We start from the raw sequence: 22,439 nt of genomic DNA on the forward strand, positions 1-22,439 counted from the left end.
AGAAAACCACCACAGAGATAGTTCAGTTACACAACCACATGGATCATGGCCTTCTGGATCACTCCTAATAGATTGTTTTTTAGAAATTCAGTCTTCCCTTTAAATGGGACTTTGGTGACCCTATGCTCTTTTTTTCAACTGGTAACTCATGTTAAACCTACCTTTTTCAGCTCATCTTTCCTGATATACTACTCCTCCAAGGGTCAAAAATAAAGTGCTTCATAAATACTTTTTAGCAGATGTCAGAAATTTTTTCCTGAAAAGGGCCATATAGAAAGTATTTTGGTTTTGCAGGCTTTATGATCTCTTGCAACTACTCAACTCCTATTGTAGTGTGTAAGCAGCTGTAAACAAATATGTAAATAAGTAAGCATGTCTGTGTTCCAGTAAACTTTAAAAACAGTTACGGGCTGTGGTTTCCTGGCCTCTGCTTAATGTTCTTGATGGTACCAGCAAGAGCTGCTTCATATTTAGATGTTGGTTTGAGTTTGGATCCTGTAGAAATATTTATTTTGGTTCTTTACTCTCTAATACCAGAATGAGAGTGAGATACCTGGTTATTACCTGCCCTCTAGGCTTGGAAATTACCTAGGATCTTGGGGCTCCTCTTGGCTAAATGGCAGACTGAACAATCCCTGGATGCCCCAGACTTGAATCAAACACAGACACATCTTGACTTGAATATGTGTACTTCCTTTGTTAAAAGAGAATTGAAGTCAGCTACTAGGGCATGTCAGGGTGGTGCTCTTAGTGTCTCCTTGCCTGTGTAGCTACTCTAAAACCATCAATTATGCTGTTAGCTAATGTCTATTCTCTATTGATTATTACTTAGTTTTATAATGATAAAAACTGACAGACCACTTAACAATTGGTTAGGATGGTCTATGATAGTCTCTCTAGACTAATACTTCCATTCAGTGCTGCTTTTTTTTGGGTAGAACACCTCTTAAAAGTATAAAATCTTCAAGGGTGCACACATGCTGCAGGCATAAAGCTTGAGGAGATTGCTGGTGTTAAACGTGACCTTACAGGTTTCAGTTCAATCTCCCATCGATTCCTGCAGGGTTTCTGTTTTGTGGCCCTCTGTATGCTGTGTGTGCACTGTAGAGCAGCCTGGTCCTTTGTCAGGAGGTGTTGACCAGCAGTCCTGTCAGGCACAGAGATGTGTGTTTGTCTGAGGTGGATTGCTTGAAGGTGTCTGGGAGGGTCCCATCTCCCAACAATCAAGCATGATCTTGTTCATGAGAATCTAGCTCAGGGGTGCATTCGTGTATTCACTGTTCCTGTATTCATTGTCCAAATAAAATTGATTTGATTTTATCTATTCTTATTGACTTTAATGTAGGGAAATTTCTGCCTAAACATTTCATAAATAATATTGATCTAAATAGAAGAGTAGGTAGAGAGTCCCTTAGTTTTTTCTTAATTCAAATGTTCAAAGGAACATACAGCTTCAGGCAAGTTTATAAGTTTGTAAATTTTAATTTCCTCATTCATGCTTTTGTGTTCAGGAAATAAAGACTTAAACTTATCACAGCAGTGGTAAAGACAATACTAGTGAAATGTAGCTATCAGTGTATAACCCATCTAATTATTAGCAGCATACACTCCAGTTTTATATAGTGATAAAAAGAATACATTACCCTTTTTTCTTTAAATATATGTTTCAAAAAGACTTTCTGGACAGAAACAAACTAAAGGATAAAACATCTGCAGAAAGTGCTCTACTTACCTTTAAAGCAGAAATTCCTACAGAGAAATTTCTAACCATTTTTTAAAGTCCATGTGGTATAAAATGAAACAAGTGTGGGAATGAACTGGGTAAAAGAATGCCAGATTTAGCACCAGTGGTTCTTGAAACCCACCAGTGTCTTAGGAGCTGTGTATTTGACCAGGTCTGGAGGATGTTTGTGTAGTTGTTCCTTCCTGAGGGGGAGGAAGACTATAGTAAAAATGCCCAAGAAAATGTTATAGTTTATGTTTTTCAGATATGGTTTAAAGTCTCATAACAGCTTGTATTGCTTCAGCTCAGAACAGTATGTTCAATGAACTATTACCACCCTTTCAAAAAGGAGATCTTAGGAATTGGTTTTATTTTTGTGTAATCACACCTATGTAGGAAAGAAAATGCAGATACATGATTGTATTGGTAGAAGAACTGGTAACGGGCAGGTACTTGCAAGAGGTTCTGAGCCCGTGCTAGGACAGTTGGAGAACTGGCATCAGAAATGGGTGGAGGAGGAGAGGCCTCCATGGTATTGTAAACTAGAGAGCAAGAAGGGGCAGCTTTTTGGTAGTGCTGAAACAGCACAGAGCCTCCAGAGAATGTGTTTATGTGTAGGACATTAGAGAGAGAATAGATAGATGTATGAAGGAGTAAAAATAACCTGCAAATGAGGCTACTTCTGACTGTAACAGAAAGCCTGAAAATGGCTTAAACATAAGGACACTTAATTATCTCACTCAAGAAATCTGGAGGAGGTCTGCTGGTTTGAGGCTGTGTAGTGGTAGAACAGTGAGGTCAGGGAGCCAGATTCTTCTTTTTTTCTTCCCATTCTGCCACTCTCATCACAGCACTGGCTTAAATCTGTAGGCTTGTCCTCATGGTATATTGTTTGGCTTCATATTTATACATTTCTTGTATTTTGAGGCTGTAAAATCGAATATCTACATTAAACAATCCGGTCTACAAAGTTTACACCTTAAACCACTTCTCCGCAATCTCAGACAGCAGCTCTAAATCAATGTGTGTTTCTCCTGAAAGATTGGTAGCACTGCAGGCTTTCCCCTATGCAGCATTGTAGTGCCTGTTTATAAAAGCATCTCCTGTTCAAAAGTTGACCAGATTGTAGGAATGTGCAAAAGTAGATTTTCCTCCTGGCACCATAGACTGGCAGCATGGTAGGGGCTCAGAAAGGGAGGGACAAACAGAACAAGACGGTTAGGATCAACTGTGTCAGTCATTTTAGCAAGGTAGCTTAAATACTACATATTTAGCAGTAAGAAAAATTCACTTAAAAGTACAAGTAAATAGCTTCACTTAACTCTTAGGCACTTTTTAAAAAACACTTGTGAACAAGATAAAGCATAAAAATTTTATTATGCTTCAGATGGACATTTGTCACTTGAATTTAGAAAGTAAGGCACATGAGAGTTCATTTCGTAAAGCAAGTCATGTGTTTTAATACAAAGAAATTCCAAATAACATTTTTTTTTAAGGAAAAAGCTTTAAATGGTTTCTTGAGTGGAAAAATAAGAGCTCTTTGAGCAACCTGAAAGTTTAAAAAGCTTTAGAAGAGGGAGTTTTACCATTAAGGAGAGCATCACTCCATCTCACAGAAGTAGGCTTCTTGAATCAGTGCTGTTTCAACTATAAATTCATTCCTGCTTATGATGACGCCTCAGTAGTTACTGATGAAGAATTAGACTTGGCAGTTTTCATTGTAGCAAGGGTATACTCAAGGCTGAATGTTCATGCTCAGTCAAAAATGGTAATGAAAAATATAACATCCATTTACTTATCCCATTCATATCAGCCTTAAACTAGATTAGTACTACATAAAATCTCATGTTGCTCTTCCATTTTTTTAAAAAAATTATTTGTGCAAATGGATTATGCCCAGCTAATGCATCTGATATTCAAGCAAAGGATGAATTCACTTAATATTTAGTGAGTACAAGCAGAGTTCATGGAACGCTAGTAAATACCAGAATATGCAGCTTTGTGTGTTTACAGTAGTGCAAGTTAGGGATGAGGTTGCAGTCTGGAAACCAGAAGACAAGAGAATTATCACTGAGGGAAGAGATGGGGTTATGAAAGAGAATTGGTTGTGAGAATTCATTTTGAAATCTGAATTAATGCTAACATTCCTAATTTAAATTTTATCTTCCTTAATTCAAAGGTTAATTTTCTTGCTGCTGCTGGTAAAAGGAGGAACAAGTACATTTATTTTGTAATATGCAGACTTATTTCAAGTAGTATCTGATGTTAAATGGAGATCACCTTTAGAGTAAATAACAATGAAAAGTTAAGCAACTGCCCAGATAAAAACAGCTATTAGTGCTTTACCTTTATAGAGCATCTTATAATTTAAAAGCCATCTGCATCTTATCATTGAGCAGACAGCCTTGGAGTACCAATTAGGTGCTACGATAGAACTCTGGAACAGATCTGTAGCAAAGTAAAATGTGGCCCTGGCCAGCAAGGCGGTTTGTGGAGGAGACTGACCCACTCATGAGCATGTGGTGCTGTGGCAGCACTGACACACTGAGCTATGGGCAGAGGGACTCTGGAGACACATTTCTGATTCAGAGAGAGAATTCTAGCCTTGCTGCAATTGATGAACTGGGGAGAGGAAGCCCTAGTGTATGGATTCCAGTTAGGAAGCAATTGTAATGTCATAGGCAAACAGTCATGTGGAAGCTCTTGCTTTGAAAACAGGGTGAAAGAGGAGCTAGCCAGGGATATTGGCAGCAGAAGCTGCCAGGTCTTCCAGGAGAATATGGCCCTAGACTCCAAGGGAGGAGAGTTTCAAGGAGGAGGGATTAGCTAGGGCGAAATGTGCAGTGGCAAAGTAGGGTATGGATTGAAAAGGGATTTGTAACCAGGAGATCACTGATATTTTTCAAAAATAGTTTCAGTTTTTCACTTTTTCTCCCAACAAAATTAGGATCACCTATTGTTTTCCACCATGACTCTTCTGTCACCAAGAAATGCTTCCATAATCTGCATTTAGAAAGCATTTCAATTCATCGTTTATTGAGCATTTTCTTTGTGCCAGGCATTAAATTCAGGAGGCAGCTGCACTGTTTCGTCATGTTGACAGGGCGGGAAGAACTGGGGAAGGACTCTAGGCTATAAAAATAGTGCCAGTGGTGAGTAAGAAGTCTGTAGCGTACTGGGGCATGCCTGTCCAATCTGAGGGTATTTCAGATGCCATTAAAAATTAAAGGTGAAAAGGATAAGGTGCTTAGAAAGGCCGCACTTTGTAGCTTTTGGATTAGAGAAACGTGGGAGGTAGAGTCAGAAGGCCTGACTCATCAGGTGTAAATGGCATGGCCTGCAGTGGAGGTGGTGCCGGGTGTTGTGGGCTCAGGGGTTGTTCATTGCCTTGGAAGAGAGCTTGAGCCAAGTACTGTGCCTGAGCTGGGTGGTAAAGCCAGCCTCTACCCTCAAGGTGCTTTTTTAGGGAGGTAGGTTGATGGCCATTTATACTGTTTTACCCTGGGTAGGAAAGGGGCACCTGTTTCTGCCTGGGGACACCAGGAAAAGTTTCTCAGTCTGGTTATAGCAGTTGAGTTTTCCAGGTACACTACCAGCCAGACCTCTGCTGAAGTCCTAAACTTATTGTGTAAATTCCTTTGAGGTGATATGAAGATTAAATTGAGATACTTTATGTAAATCATTGGTCAGAGTACCTGGCACATAGAACTTAAATAAATATTAGTATTTAAATATGTACTATTAAAATGTGAAGTGTTATATTCTTATTTCCTTTTAGTTTATAAATTATCACTGGAATGAGGCACTTGGAATGGGTCAAGAGGAAGACATTAAATATTATTTAAAATATTTTGTTTACATTTTCCTCATTTGGATTGTTGGTGTCAGATGAGCTCTGGGATAGATAGAGTTAACAGAATCAACAGGCTCACTGTATTGAGGATTTCTAGGTGATAGAGACTGGCCTTCAGGACTTTGTCATATTTGAAATGTCACCTTCTTTCTAAACATCTCTCATTGTCGTGATGTGAAGAAGGCCAGTAAATGCATGCTGGGTATGCCTAATGTTTATGTAGCACTGATCTTTTTTCTGTAGCTAGAAACATTTTAACCTTTTCTTGTCAATTTCTGGTATGTGTGCAGTTTAAAACATTTGTCTACCAACTTAGTACCCAAATGAAATGCTTGCCTGAAATGTTAAAGTAATGTAGAAAGAAAATAGTTACCCACAAGCTACTACTGTAGGTTTGATGCCTTGCCTATGAGACTGAAATCCTTTCCTCATTTTACTGCATTGTCCTCATTTCTTCTGCTTGCTTACTGCCTTTTCAAGGGGTCCTTTGTGCTTCCTTATCGTTCTTTATGATGTTATCCCCAGCTAAATTTCTTCCATTTGCCTTAGGCTTTTCTTGTACTGTGGATCTCCCATTATTGTTATTGTTCACCAACTACTGTTTCTGCATACTGATTAAAAGGGGCTGTTGCCGCTTCCTACTGCTGGCTACTCCCACCACCATTCTGTAGCTGAGCAAGGAACACACACACTAAGGTGAATTCTTTGGTGAATTCTGATTAGTTGTTTGCACAGACAGCACCGTATCTCATAGAAGGTGCTATGTGGTTGGTCTTAGGTTCCAAACCTCCACCCAAAAAGAGGAAGTTTCCATTTGTCTGGATATGTGTGTGTGTACATGCCTGTGTACAAACAAGACATAACTTGGGCTGATTTAAATGTTTGTCTTAAATTACCGTGATTTATACTGTATAAACCATTCAGTTTCAATGAGCCTTATTCTTTCTAGATTTTAAAATTATTTATCTCAAAAGCTGTGTTTTCAGCATCTTGGTATTCTGTTGTTTTTGTGGCCACTGAGCTTTCAGTCAGTCAGCAAAGCCTATGCTGTTGTAGGCCTTTAATCAAAAGGATCCATTTAACTCCCTGTGATTTGTGAATATTCTCCATGGGCTAATTATATCCCATAGTTGCTTTCTTCAGCCCAGTTTTCTCATTGATGACCATAACCACCTGTATCCCTCCCTATATCCAGAAGATAATGGGCTTGGTACAAGGACAGTGCAGTGGGGACATGATAAGGAAGTGTTTGAGTGTGGTGCCGAATGATTTTTGGACTGTTTATCATTGCTTCTCAAACGTAGTACAAATAATTATAAACTACTTAAAAGTTGGTTTTTTATTTTCAGAATTTTATGTGATTTCTTTGTAATTGGGTACACTTATAATTACATAGCTTTTAATGAAATGTGGTTTAAAGAAAAGAGCAGTCTAGGGGTCAGAAGACTGTTCTAGTCCAGGTTTTGCTGCTATACTAGGTGAGTGGCATTGAGGAAGTCTTTTAATCTCTCTGTGCTCTAGTTTTTATAACTGGAGAAAATGGAAGGAGATGGCGTTCTCATCTTTCATGGGGACAAAAATGTTGACACGTAAACATTCTTTAAAAATATCCAGGATATTATGATGTTTATAATGATGGTAATGATAATGAGTTTTTAATTGTCCTTTTAAAATACTGAAAATTAAAAACACAACCTTCAAAATGAATTGAAACAATCCTTTTTAAGGAATCTGTTTAGCAAGCCAGACACAAGTAAAATTAGCAAATATTGAAACCCACTGGAAACTTGTATTTACTGATTTTACAAGGCTGAGATGTTTTCATTTAGGTTAAGAATGTGTTTTTCAAATGTGAATGCATAGCTTTTGTAGTAACAAGGAAAATTGGTGGTAGTGAAATCCAGAACCCATCGTTAAGGGATCATATGGGGAGAAGACTGGAGTAGAAAGATGTATTGTAGGTGTGAGAACACAGAAGAGTCACCTGTGCCCATAACAAGGTAGCTGGATAGAGAAGAACCTTGGACAGGGCTGGGAGAAAGTTCCTTACCTCAGGTTTTTGTAGGTAGGAGAAAGTCTTCCCCAGTCAGTTGAAAATAGTATCATCCTTGTCACAAAGATCACTATCCCTAAGCAGGTACTTCCTCTGTCTCATTCTAAAGGATTCCAGAGCCCCTCACACTTACATTGTGAGTTGACTTTCATGACAGCTCCATTAACCATGGTAGGTGGTTACAAAGAGCCCAACTTTGTTGTTTGTGTGGAATGCCTGGGATTTCAAGAGGCCAGTTTTAAAATATTAACCAAAAAAACATAGAATGAGAGAATGGGCCTGTTTAACACAAGTACAGTGGTAAAAATAGAAGTCAGGTTACCTTGCAGTGAAGAAACATGAACTGTGCAGACTTAATATATTAAGGAATGTGGATGTTCAGTGTTCTCTTTTTGTAATGGTTAAAATCTAAAAACTACCTAAAACCTATGAATCACGAATTGAGTAACTTCGTTATTACAGGTCCATGTAGTAACATAGAATGCAAACCCCCATGTACACAGGCATAATTTTATACAAATACTGTTTTTGTATGATCTGATACACATTGTTTTTTAAATTGTGGTAAAATACATATAACATAAAATTTGCCATCTTAACCATTTTTAAGTATACAGTTGGTGGCACTAAGTACATTCACATTGTTGTGCAACCAGCACAGCCATCCATGGTGGGAACTTTTAGTGTCTTGGTTTTGCACGGTTTGAATCTTTTACCAAGAACATGTTGCTTTTATAGTAAAAATTGAATGAAATTACAATCTAAGCCTTTGCTTTAGCTTTGTGACACTGGACAAATTATTAGTCACATATATGATCCTAATGGATGTGAGGGGTAAAATGAGACTTCAAAAACCAAATAATGTGCTGTATGTTGTTTCACTGATTAGATATTACACTACTAGATACTGGGTGGGGTTTAGATTTGAAAGTATAAATTAGGTAAGCAAATATTCTCAGAGGAGAGTGTAACGTAATATTTATTACAGACTTAAAATTTCTGAAAGATGTACAGTTTATAAGAGTGATGAAAACATATCATTTGCTTGTAGTGGGTGAACCTAGTGGTTCTCACACAGTGCATCCTGGGCATGCTGATGTCCTGTGAAGTAGATTTACATTTTCTGTGATAAAAATCAATTGATAGTATTTTCTCAATTTACCAAAAACATTAAGTTAATAGTATTTTCTCATGGTAAAGTTTTTTTTCATAAATTTGTCCTAATTGTTTGCTGTTGCAAAAAACATAAAAAACCAAAAACATTTCACTGAAAAACTGGATATAATAGTTACACTTGTCAGCTTTTTCTTTTTCTTTTTGTGCTTTTGTTTTTTTGGTTGTAGTTTGTTTTGTTTTGGAGGACATGTGCTTCTGTTTGTGAGTTTAAATTGTGTATATATATATATATGTGTGTGTGTGTGTGTGTGTGTGTGTATATATATAGTAATATTTTCTTTCAATAAAGTGATTCCTCTTTCATATGATAGAATGAAACATGTCTAGTTGATGAAATTGTAGCTTATGGGTTAAAGCACCATTGGCTTACGTGTCATTATGATTTGAGTTTCTTTACTGAAGTGCTGTAGATACCACTGAAGTGCTACTTTAGCTGTGTTTTTAAGTCTAGAAAACCATGTCCCTTTAAAATATCACTTTATTTCTGGTTAATATTTACATGAGCTACTACACATCACATAAATGGGATGTGGAATGAATTGCTAAACACAAAATAGTTCTTAAAAGAAATGAATTTTGCCATTTGAAAGGATTGGAAATGAAAAAAATTACTTTCATGTATGAGTTATGTTTTAATTCTTTTGATCGTTGCATTTCAGTTTAAAATTCTGTATATTATAAATTACAACAATCTGTCCATTTCTATTGCTTCACCTTTCAATTGTCCACAGTCCTTGGTGTAGATATAATGTGTATAAGACATATACATAAATATTTAGGTAAATATATTTCCTTTTATGGTTCAATAATGTGTTGTTATTTTCGTGAAAATGACTTGAAAAATGCTTGCAGTTAACTCCAAATTAACCTAATTTGGGTTTCATATACTGTTTTATAAATAGAATAATAAAAATATTTTATTGTGACCATTTATTCATTGATATCAATGACAATTCTTTGTAATTCACTGAAGCTTAAAAAGGGAATAAAAGATACCAATTTCTGTAGTTATATTAAGAGAAGAAACCTGTGATTTTCTGTGGGTTGTGCAGTAGGTGGTAGACTTTTCATTAAATTTGTCAAATATTTGAGTATTTTGTGCAAGACATCCCATTCAGTGCTGAAAAGGTTTTTTAAGATGACTGATTTACCTTTGAGGAAGGTATGGTCTATCAAAGAAAAATCAAATGAAATTGTAAATTGTTAAATTAGAAGATTGATTAGGATTTAAGTCCCAAGAGATTGGAGTTGTGATGCTCTGAACTGTTATTTGGTCGTTGCCACAGAAAATTGAACTGTGTGAGATGTTCCAGTCCCTGAAATACTGTGTTTGCAAACTTTCTCCACTGCACTCCACTTCAGCTCCCACCCCTTACACTTTGTATGTTGTTCACTAATGTAAAAAGGAGATATAAAATAGTTTTTTTTAAATTTGAATTTTTAAGTAGGAAAATCTGTCAGAGTCCCTTTCCCTGTACAGTTCAATGGCTTGGTACTGCCATTACTGAAGGTGGCTATGCTTAAATAAAGAAAGGATTTATTTCAGAATTTTATGGATACTTCCTCTAGAATCAGTTCATAATGTATGTTTTTTTTTAAAAAAAAATTCTATCTAGTTTTTTTCCTTATTGTGACTTTAAAATACAACATTTGAGACATTTTAAATAATCAAAAGGTGAAGTGATATGATCTCCAAAACACACACACACACACATATATTTATGGAGGGGCATTCTTTTAAGAGCCTGATATCAAATTCCACCATAGCCACTTATCTCAAAGTTAATAGCTATCTCATAAGGTTATGAGCATTAAATGAGTATATGTAAAGTGCTCAGAACAGTGCCTGACACATAGGAAGCACTATAAAAATTTCTGTGATTTTATTATGAAAAAGTCAGGATGCAGAATAATGTGAATAGTATATATTTAAAAGGGGATTTGGTGGGCTGGTTAGCTCAGCTGGTTAGAGTGCAGTGTTATAACACCAAGGTCACGGGTTCAGGTCCCCAGACCAGCCAGCTGCCCAAAAAAAAAAAGAGGGGGTGCTGTTGGATATATACCTAAGAAACTGGCGGATAAGGAATATTGCTGCGAGGATAAACAAAACTGGAAATGGTTCCTTTGGGAAAGGGAGTACATCCTGGGGTAAAAGAGGGACACATATTTTGTCAACTTTTGAATTGTTCTTTTTTTTTAAAACCGTATATTAATTTTTAAAATAATGCCCTGTTTCGAGTAATTTAAGAGATTCTCTTTTAGGACAAGAATCTATATTCTTTTCAGATGGCCCTGCTGAGGCACTGGTGACCAATGGGAACACAACCACGGTGCCAACCCTGAATGATGATTTGGACATCTTTGGACCAATGATTTCTAATCCCTTACCTGCAACTGTCATGCCTCCAGCTCAGGTACGTGGTAAGACTATTGTTTGATATGGTCACTGCTTATTTCCTTTTTAAAAAGTTTAAAAATTTCAATTTTGAAAGAACTGTTTCTAAATAGTAACTGATTTGAAAGCCTCTGTTCCTTAGGCCAGGGCTTAGCAAACTAAGTCTGCAGCTTGTTTTTGCAAATAAAATTTTATTGGAACACAGCCACTCTCTTAGTTCACATATTGTCTGTGGCTGCTTTGGTGCTACAGAAGCAGAGTTGAATAGTTACAACAGAGACTATATGACCCACAAAGCTTGAAAGGTTGCCCTGTCTTTAAAGTTCTGACCCTTGCTTTAGGGAAACAACAACATTTAGAATGAGCAAGTGGAAAATTCAAACACCTCAACCTCACCTGAGAGCAACAAGGTTTTTAAAATGTGGGGGTTTATGAATATTGACTGGGAGAAGAAGTTCTAGGAAATTAAGTACTCATAATCTTTTTTATGAAGACAAATTCTGCTTTAAGTTAGCTTTAAAACCTACCTTGCTATTTTTATTTTTAGTGATTTAAAAAAAACTATTTAGAACAGTAATATTAGATATCAGGATTTTTTAAAAAAAGTATTAATGGTAAAGAAATTTGAAATGCCTTCTTAACATAACATGGAATTTCTATAAGGTGAAATATATGAACTTTCAGCATACAACATTAAGATTCTATTTTAAATTTATATTTTACAAATAATCAACCAGTTTTTTTCAGTACAGCATAATGTTTGAGATAAAATATTTCCTTTTCTACAAAAACTGAGCCAAATCTGAATTGTTTGAATGGAAAGTTTTAATAAGAAAAGGTCAGTGTCTTATTAAGACTAATAACATTTTTATTACACATTTATTTATGATATGATAGTTATTGTCTACTTACTACTAGAACTGAACAAGTAGGTCAGGTATAATTAGTTTAAATGAATCCTTATCAAAATTTTCAGCCAAGGTAACATATTTTATGGCTTTTCTCTCTCTCACAACACACATAAAAAGAGGGAATAAGTATTGTTACTGTTGTTTCAATTAATTAATATTAATTACCTCATGAACTTGTGCAGGCATGAGTGTGCATGTGACAATAAAAACTTGTCTAATACTGTGGTTTTGGCAAGAAGTATTTAGGATATTCGAGAATGAGAGCAAGAAAAGCAATTCATTTCAGTCTAGCATTCTAGTGAGGCCAAGGTTGATACATCTGCTAGATTTCTTTAGATTCTACTGGGGTATGAGAGTTGCTTTGCAACTGCTTGGAGAATTAGACCTCCTCTCTGAGGCTTCAGTGTATTTCACATATTCTGTTCAGTATCAAAGCAGCAAGTAGAACAATGCAGACTTCATTTAACTCTTAATTTTAATTAGCATGATGACAAGGGGTATGGGGTGTAAGTCCTGGAGGAGTAGGGTTGGCCTTCATGTTTTGGGCATTCTGATCAGTACCTGGTAGAATGACAGGGTTAATTTTTTAAGTCATACCTCTTTTTTTCGAACATTGTTTTTTGTACCAAAAATTGTGCCAGTTGTATTGAGCCCTGTAAAATATTTGGTGAGTAGAATTATCTTTCATCCAAACTACATGTAAAGATTAAAATCCAGATATATTTTCAAAATAATGCCTTTGAAAATTGGGAAGGTGGGGACCGAAAGTACAGATTTTATACATACATTGGTACTATGTAATTTACTAATTTGGTAGATTTTTAGTGTGTGAAATTGGGCTCAAACTAGTTTTGGCACCAAGATTATGAATTACTCTGAACTTTCTATTCTTTAACTCCTGGTGTTATTCTCCTAGCATATGTAAATTGTAGTGAAAGATTTTCCCACTTGTGAATATGAAATAGATTGATTTTACCATCTCATTTACTTGTCTGGGGGCTAGTCTTCCCTAAAGGGGGTTAGAAATACTTAGCTGACAGGAGTATACATGTGTATTGGGCGTTGGGGAGGACAGTTCCATAGTCTCCAGTGGTGACATGTAGAGGTCCCTTTTCTGCTTTATCACATACATATATCAACAGTATCTAGATCTGCATGAGTGCTGAGACCTGTCTTTGGTTCAGCCCTGGGATCCCAGAGGCCAGAGAGCCTTTTGGTTAGAGGCCCTGCAGCCTCCTGAAGTACAAAGTGACAGGCAAAAGCTCTAGTCCTTTTATCCTGAGGTTGCAGTGCTGGATATGGAGTACCAAAAAAGTAAATGGACATTTGAGTGCTTACTAGCTGTGCTGTTTGGCCCTTTTTTGACTGTTTCTCTGTTGAGATAGATGTTCCATCTTATCTACCTTTTTCAGAATAAAGCATGTGAATGAATATTAGGCTGCTCTAGTATGAGACTGGAGTCATAGCTTTCGCAGCCATTTTGGGTTTTCTTATGGTTATATTTCATCCACAGGGAATAGACTGCAGTGTTGTGAGAAGTTCCTAGATTGAAAAGAAACTAATTGTGATGAAAAGATCACTTAGTGATGTAGTTGCTTTGTTATCTAACAATATTAACAGTAAATACTGAGTACTTAACCCTGCCATTGTGCAAAGCACTTCTTGTGGTCATCAAGCTTTTTATCTCTATTTGACAAGAGAGAGACCTGAATGGAGAAATTAAGTAACATGGCTAAGGGCACACAGTAATAAGTCTAGAAGTTGCGGGGCCAGGGTTCTATTGTCAGCAGGCTGGCTCCAGCCCAGGCTTAGCCTGAGGGATCTTCTGCTTCTTCATTGGTGGCTCATACATAATGTTGTATTTGGTATTCCATCATGTCTAATTTTTTATACATTTCAGAGTTTTTGCAAAATTAGGTGGCTTTTTCTTTGTTTCTCATCATTCTTGCTTAATTAGTCATAAGAGATTCAAAATATTGTTCTGCTTAAATTGTTAGTAGAGCATTTGGATGGTAATTTATTGAATGGTATTCTAGCCAGGATATTACATGTTTGAATTTAACTTCTACTTGCTACTCACTTTATTCTATAGTTTGAGAAGAATCTTAGCCAGCTGTTACTAGTCTTCATAGAATTCATTGAAACGCTTTTCTTATTTAAAACAAGTCCATATAAACAAAGGTGAATGTGATTGGATATTTAATCATTAAGCAAGGTTATCAGTTGTGATCATACAATACCATCTGTGTACAAGATATAGGAGATTAAGTGAAAAATTTAAATATCTACATACTTATTTGTATTAGTGTTCATTTGCTCCCTTGTCCCAAAAGTGGAGTGCAGAAAACGGTTGAGAGTCTAGGTGGTTGAAGTTCTGGTGTACTTAATTTCTGGATAGATCAGAGGCATTCTAATGTTATGGCTAAAAGTGATCTAGATTAGGTGTATAAAAATCATACAGTGCAGCTTTGCGAAGATAAAACCTTTCAATCAACCATTGCAAGACCCTCTTACAGTCTGCTATAGTTATAGAAATGTTCTTTAATCCAGAGGATACCAGTTACTTGAAGCAGTAGTTGCTGATGGAGATGTCTGAGCATCTCCAAGGACTGGTGGTCCTCAGACAGCAGCCACATAACTGTTGAATTCATTGTGTTCAGGATGTGATGAGCAAAAACTCACTCTCAGCCTAACTAGTACACATGCAATTTATTATGAAAGAGCTTCAACTTACCTCTTTTACATTAACAGAGTCAAATTAGGAAATATTGTATGTTTACTCTAGATGCTTTTCATGTGAGCTTGTAGGCGATCCTCTTGAATGCCACCATTTTACCCTCTACAATTGTTTAATTTCTGTCTAATTGTATATCTTTATTTGGATTTTAAATAATTGATGAGCTATGCTTTACTATGAAGAATTCAACAGCTTATTTCGGTGTGTGTCTCAGGGGACGTCCTCTGTACCAGCAGCTGCCACCCTGTCTACAGTAACATCTGGGGATCTGGATCTATTCACTGAGCAAGCTATAAAATCAGAAGAAGTGGTGAAGAAACAGCTCTCCAAAGACTCCATCTTATCTCTGTATGGTACAGGAACCATTCAACAGCAAAGTACTCCTGGTGATTAATTACAAAATCTTCTTACAGTGAATTGCAGTGACATTACTAGAAGTACTCCTTTGTAATTATAATAATAGCAATTACATTTCTTCCGGTTTTTGTTATGTAATGGGTGCTTTTATGGTTGCAGTTTACACAACTATGAAACTGAAATGAATGAAGCATTAGAATTAAAAAACATGTACAGGATTCACAAAACTTTATTCATTAGAATTAACAAGCTGTTCACATATCACTTAATATTTCACAAGTTTATGGGACATGGATTATCTTTGAAGAATTATCAAAATTTCATTTGCATGAAGTTTATGACTTAGTGTATAGTATATTTTCTCTGCGGGTAAACAATAAGCAGTCTGAATGATAACACGGATACCAAAAAAACTTTGAAATTCTTTTATAATTATAACGAAATACTTGCATAAGATATATTGTTTACATAGTCTTAATCTGTCAGACCATTCATTTCCTCTAAAATAACGATCTGCATTTCCCGTAGAAGCTGAAATTGTATGAAAGTCAGATAGAATCAACCTTCACTTGCCTATTTTGTACTAGGAGACCAGTGGTGCAAGTCAGCAGAAACAGCATATAATTTCATGCTATGTAGTTTGGTCTTCACAATGGAAAATATTTTATGTGGCTGTTGCATAAGATTTATATTCCTAATTAAATTTGTTCAGGTTAATAACTGATTTGTCTGCATTTTGGAAATAACTAGCTCTGAAGGTTTAGGCATGGATTGGTCTGAGCAGTAGGAGCAGCCAGAGTGGAATAAAATTTTTTGCTACTGGTAGATCAGAAAGACGGTAAATCCTTTTTCTGTGACTGTAAAGGTGAGTGCAGCTATACGCAATAGCCTTGTTTTCTTTATTCATTTTCTTTTCATGGTTCTTATGATGCAGGTGTGTTTATGGGACCCACAAATATACCATTTACCTCACAAGCACCAACTGCATTTCAAGGTTTTCCATCAATGGGTGTGCCTGTGCCTGCAGCTCCTGGCCTTATAGGAAATGTGATGGGACAGAGTGCAAGCATGATTGTGGGCATGCCCATGCCCAATGGGTTTATGGGAAATGCACAAACTGGTGTGATGCCATTGCCTCAAAATGTTGGCCCCCAAGGAGGAATGGTGGGACAGATGGGAGCATCCCAGAGTAAGTTTGGCCTGACGCAAGCTCAACAGCCCCAGTGGAGCCTCGCACAGGTAGGAATCATTTACGCTCCACCTTCTCCCAAATCAAAGAAATCAGATTTATTTTCTAAATGGTTTTACTTGTTTTTGAATCTTTGGATCTGGCAGAAATAATTGAATAGGGACAGTGTTGTATAAGGTCAAAAGTGTCTATAGATATTATGTATGAAGTTGTATCAGATAGACAAATGATTTGTCACTGTCTCTATTTTTCGAGTATTCTGTAAAGGTTTGTTTTGTAACTTTCATAAATCAGAAAAAAAAAAAACCATCCTCATATTCTCAAAGCACTATTTTGCGATGGATCTAAGCTATCTTCCATGTTATGTAGTCACTGCCCATGGGTTTGTTAAAAAAAAAAAAAAATATATATATATATATATATATATATATATTGTTGTTGCTGCTGTTGTTCAAGAACATTTCGTTTAAAAAAAAAAAACCTTTGTATTCCTTTTTACATCTCCTATAATGACTTTTTTGTTTAAAAAGTACTCACTGGCTTAAGAATTCCCATAAAGTGTGAACAAGTCCATATTTGTCTCAGAGATTCCTTCATATTATAAAATCCTACTTCTACCTAGGTTACTTTAGAACCAAGAGGTAACGTTTCTGTTTTGGACTTACATGTAGCTTCACAAACAAAAGCTCTTAGACTGACATTCATGCTCCCACTCCTCTTCCTTTTATACTTCCTACTTGATGTTCCTCCAGCATTTTGGTGATCTTGGTTTCTGTTTGTACAGTTGTTTTATCTTGAGAGAATTCTAACTAACATCAGCAAAATCACTGTATAGTCCATGAATGCTCCAAGATATTTTTGCTGTCACCATTTACAGGAATATATGTAAGACATTGGTGTCTACACTCTGGGAATCTCAAAAATTGTAAGTGCCAAATGTAAATCACAGCCAAAATGCTGAAGTACACCCAGCTCAGGTTAAGGTGCTAGATGAACCAGTTAAGGAGTTAACACTGGCTCTGACTTCCAGACATGCAGAAGGGTGATGCTGTTCTCCATCACTCTATCAGTGGAATCTATTGACCAACATACAGGTGGTTCAAATATCCTTTGGTTGGTATGAAGATGTGATCTGCCCCTTCATTCAGATACTGATGTGTGATCAATGATGCAGTTAATGTTAGTGTCATTGAAAAATTGCAAATAAATGAATTTTATTAAGAGCACAGTCTCTAACACTGAGCATAGGTTTTGAACCTACTGTTTTTTATGGTAAATCTTGCCTTGCCTTCTCTTATCACCAGTCTTGAAAGTAAGAGAACCACAGGGTTAAGATGCTTAAGATATACTTGATGCCAGTCTGGAAGACAAATACATGTAATCTTACACCTTATAGCATATAATGAAAATTAATTTTAGATGTTTATGTTGTTAGATCAGCAAAAAAATATGCTTTATGACAATTTTTAATATTTAGAAAGCTTACAAAGCCATTTAAGATTTTAGTAGAGAATAATAGCCATCATACAAAGTTTATAGTATAGAGTATTTTACTTTCTAAAATTTTCTTAGTAGTTAAAGCAAAGTATCCTAGTATAATTGAAAGTTAGAGTATGGACTCATTTTATAATATGCTCATATACCAGCTACAAATTTAAAGATTGCTTTGGTATTTATTTTTTTTTCCAGTTGTGGTTAATCTTTGGGGACAAGAAATTGAATCTAGAAAGTGAATAAATATAATTGATACCACTTTATGGACAGAGCTAAAAAGTAGAAGAAAATAAAGAACAAAAAGGGAACAAAGTAACTATTTGCTTTCTATGAAGAAATATTTGTACGGTAGTCTGCTTTACTTCAGTGCTTTGACTAATTTTCACATTCATGAAAAAATGTCTAATTGTGGCTAAAGAAACAAGAATTAAAAGTGCAGTAAGCCTCTTATATTAAGCCTTTTTATGTGTTTCACAGATGAATCAGCAAATGGCTGGTATGAGTATCAATACTGCAAACCCTACAGTGGGTTTTGGCCAGCCCCCCAGCACAACAGCAGGATGGTCTGGAAGCTCATCGGGTCAGACTCTCAGCACACAACTGTGGAAATGAGAACTGCAATACAAGTTTCATCCAGAACTACCACCTGACATTCCTTGCTAAAATGCATCTAGTTCCCCTGTTTATTCATGTACATATATTTTTTTCTTTTTCCCCATTTGTTCATATTAAGAATTATCTGATTGACCGTGTTGGTCTGTACTGATTAAATTTGATGTGGTGAAAGCAGGTTGAGAAGCCATTTTATGTCAAGGGCAGCCTTTGCTCATATTTCCCATGATTTCATAAACCACATTATCTGAGAAGCTGCTCAGTCAACTTGCATAATCAGTTTTACTCTCAAAATTATAGCTCTAATGTTTGCATATAATAAGGGAAGTAGATATCATGTTAGTAATACCTCTAACAGTATAAACCCCACCCCAAAATTAGGCAGTAATCCTGTAGAAAGGTACTGTATGATCAAATGTTTAATCATATAAATAGAATGTAAATGTATCACTGAGCACCGTTTTCTAGTGTATCAAAATTCTTTTATTTCATCATTCACTTCACTGTGCTATTGTTATGATGTGCTTAACAGGGAATGTGGTTAGTGAAAGGAAAATAAACCTGGATGTTACTACAAAATTTTGAATGTTTGAAGAATTCAAATTTTATCTGCCTCTCTTGTAATTTGGATCTCTTCTTATGTACATAGTGCTAATATGAAGACCTTTTTCTGCACTATATACAAACAGGGTAACTAAAACAAAGCCACTTTCAGTCTTTGAAGGTATATCCAGGTTTATGACAGTAATTGTGTTTACATTTTATGGTGCCTAGTATTGACAAAATGTTATTTCCCTATATTAAACAGATGAATCCATAGACCTTTTTATTTGTGGATTTTTTATTTCCTATGATGTATACTGCCACCAGCCTTTCAAAAACTACTTTATGTTGCAAAGTCAGGAATTGGAAACATTTAGCTGACAAAATACCTGTCATTTGTTTCTAAAACCCATTCAGTTCTACCAATTATAAGGCCAAATGGGAAAAAAAAAAAAAGTATATAAGATACGCAGAATGGTATCTTGCAGTGTCATTTCATTGTACTGTACAAAAATCTTCCAATTTAGTTGTAGGGAAAACATGCAGAACAAATGAAGAAAAAACGAACATTTTGTACCATCCAGTTAGCTTGTGTTAACTGACGAGCTCTGTTTAAATGGATGTCCATCAGATGACAATAAAGGCTGTTGTACTGAAGTAAAATGAACAATACCTGAATGCTCTCCAGCCTAAACTCCAAATATCCTCTTCCACATCTACTGGCTGGGCAAACAACACCAGTTACTGCTTCAATTTATACCTCAATTTTCACTGTGTCCAGGTGGTACTTTGGTTCATTGGCTAGGTTAACCTTCTCTGTCCGAGTGTGCCACACAAGAACCTAAAGGAGAGGGAAATATTTTGGGTAGCCACACTCTTAACGCTGACACTGATGATCAAACATAACAAGTGAAATGAATACCTTGGTGCAGTTATTTGCTTTCGGTTCCAGTTCTTCGACTGTTGTTATCTGTTTTAGAAAGTCAGATTCCTGCATCCCTGGCTGGGATCCACGACGTTTAAATACAGCTTTTGGATTGGACAAGATAACTTGAAGACTTACAGCAAATCCTTTGTAAAAAGTTAAAAAAAAAAAAAAAAGACTTTAAAGTAAAACATTGATGTACTTCTCTTTTTTCTATATAATTTTACTCACATCAAAACCAACTTTTAAAATACCTACTATGTATCAGGTTTGGTTACGAAGTTGAATAGGAGCATCACCTGTATGATAGTTTCAGAAGGAAAATCAATCATTACAGTACTGTACATTCAGTACAACAGGTGTGCACAGGGGCGTCTACTGTAAAATTTGAGCTCTAAGTCTATTGATAATAAATGGTGAATTTCATAAGCTGCTGTTCCACAGAGGTCATCACACCCCCTACATTTGATACTCTGGAATAACTAAGAACTAAATGCAGCTGAAAAACACACAGACTTACCCTAACTATCCTTGGGGTATGAGAGCGCCCACCCAGTTCTCCTGCCTGCCCTTTAACAACAATATGTACACTTTCTCAAAGTCAGCACTACTCTAATTTACTTTACACTTAGAAAATTGAGTAAGAGAAGTCAATTAGCTAGAAAATGAATATCAAATTTATAATCATTTTATTTATATCTCTAATATGGTTCAATCTGAAAAGGGTGGGAGGTTTGGAAATCAGTGCAGGAGATATCAGGCCATTTGATAAATTTGTTTTTTGTATTTCATTTTTCAAAAAAAAAAAAGCAAATTAGTGTAAATTTCCTTCAATGATTTGGTCATATGAAAAAATCATTACTAATTACGCTATTAGTTTAACAGCCATTAAAGCACTCTACAAGCCATCTCAGCAAGTGATTGTTTTGAAAGTCTCAAGCCCTGGATGTCTTTGCTATTACTGACTGAAGTGACACTGTAAAGTCAGACACTCTCCCAGAGTTAAAGCTACGAGGACCAATCCCCAGGAACATTTTTTAGCAACATTTTGCCCTTCTCTACATTAACTGAACTACATTAACTGAATTGATTTATTCTTCTTTTTGCAAAAAATACAGATAGCAAAGTAAGTAAGAAATGATAGTAATGGAGAAGCTGTGAGAAAACCACAAACCACCATTCTCATTACCTCTCCAGATGCCATACTGGGCCCGTCACATGTTCTAGATCTCACTACCTTTTTGAGAAAACAACATTAAGCTACATACAAACACAACTTGGTATAGCTGGCACTAAGTGAAGCAGAGGAAAAACAATCATAAAGCGTTAGCCTCAGTACTGTCCTCCACCAGTAGTGCTGGAGGGAAGCAGCACGTTCTAGCAGAAAGAACATAGCATGAGAAGCCTTTGCTTTTGCTTAGGTCCTTGCACTTGAGACATTGCCCAAGTCATTTAACCTTTCTTGATTATATAACCCCCCATTTCTTCATCTGTAAGAGAAGTGTGACATCTTAGTGTTTGATGTAAAATTAATGTATGGAAAAAGAAAGCACTATTCAAAGCATTTAAATATATAAATGAAAATGCCATTGCAAATATTATCATGAGGGGCAGGTGGTATTAGCCATCATTTACAGCTGGAGGAATACTGGTTGACAGGTAAAGGGCTTATGAAAGTTCTGGGTAGCAGAGGCAGGTCACCTGCATGTCATACCACTCTGGTAACAAGTCTGATGCCTTCTTCAGGCACTGCTAGGACAGCACAGAACTGCTTAACAAAAAGCCAAAGGTTCAAACTAATATACAAGTTGCCTTTTCTAATAGGTCAAATCAGATTTTAGTATTAAAAGATTTTATTGCTTTTTTTCATGTGCTTATAAATAAGCTTTGTCCTATTTTATCTAGATGGAAGTCTGCCCTTCTAAATCACAAACTCCTAGTTTATTCTTCACATGGCTTCAAGGTACTGGTTGTATTTCCCCATTCTCTCATAAAAAAATTTGTTTAGAATTAATTCTGAAAATGATATGAAGCCATTTTGGTATGATTTCCAACAGCCAGTCATGAAGTTGCATACTGTTTTGCTGCAAGGCCCTCTTTCCTGGTCTCACTGGAGAATGATGTGCACCTGAAAGGACAGCACCCTGGAGAGTGACTGTAGTGGGTGGCACAACACAGCGGCAAAGAGTTTTTCTATTTTCTAATACAACGGGATGGGGAGGGCTCAGTTTGAATGCTCCTCAATCATCTACCTCAATTTCCTTTGCTCATTCCCTGCTCAGGGAGCTGCTCAAAGGAAGCAGGTCACAGCCAGCAGGGAGGAACTACACACTAACTAGGCCACCCTGGGTTGCTTCTGGGGAACAAGCTTACCGGCTGCTGCGAAGCTGGGGAGAGTGAAAGAATTCTCCCTCTGAAACCATGGCAGGGAATTCTAGCTCCTAAACCACTGATTTCCAATCTATGATGGG

The 22,439-nt window shown here is 36.3% G+C and overlaps 2 protein-coding genes across 4 annotated transcripts in view; one reads left to right on the forward strand and one right to left on the reverse strand.

Moving 5' to 3' along the window:
• Positions 1 to 19,321, forward strand: part of SMAP1 (small ArfGAP 1) — a 183,043-nt gene extending 163,722 nt beyond the window's left edge. For all 3 annotated transcript variants that reach the window (XM_063096667.1, XM_063096668.1, XM_063096669.1), the window contains 4 exons: positions 11,092 to 11,219; positions 15,063 to 15,234; positions 16,140 to 16,444; positions 18,366 to 19,321. In XM_063096667.1, coding sequence (XP_062952737.1) covers positions 11,092 to 11,219; positions 15,063 to 15,234; positions 16,140 to 16,444; positions 18,366 to 18,500 — 740 coding nt within the window. In that variant the 3' untranslated portion in view covers positions 18,501 to 19,321. The remainder of the gene's footprint in view (positions 1 to 11,091; positions 11,220 to 15,062; positions 15,235 to 16,139; positions 16,445 to 18,365) is intronic.
• Positions 19,322 to 19,797: 476 nt separating this feature from the next.
• B3GAT2 (beta-1,3-glucuronyltransferase 2) overlaps positions 19,798 to 22,439 on the reverse strand; it is a 72,799-nt gene continuing 70,157 nt past the window's right edge. Inside the window, exons 3-4 of the mRNA XM_063096670.1 lie at positions 19,966 to 20,114; positions 19,798 to 19,884 (exon numbers count right to left, since the gene is read on the reverse strand). Coding sequence (XP_062952740.1) covers positions 19,798 to 19,884; positions 19,966 to 20,114 — 236 coding nt within the window. The remainder of the gene's footprint in view (positions 19,885 to 19,965; positions 20,115 to 22,439) is intronic.

The sequence above is a fragment of the Cynocephalus volans genome, chromosome 5, assembly GCF_027409185.1.
Source record: "Cynocephalus volans isolate mCynVol1 chromosome 5, mCynVol1.pri, whole genome shotgun sequence".
Lineage (NCBI taxonomy): Eukaryota > Metazoa > Chordata > Mammalia > Dermoptera > Cynocephalidae > Cynocephalus > Cynocephalus volans.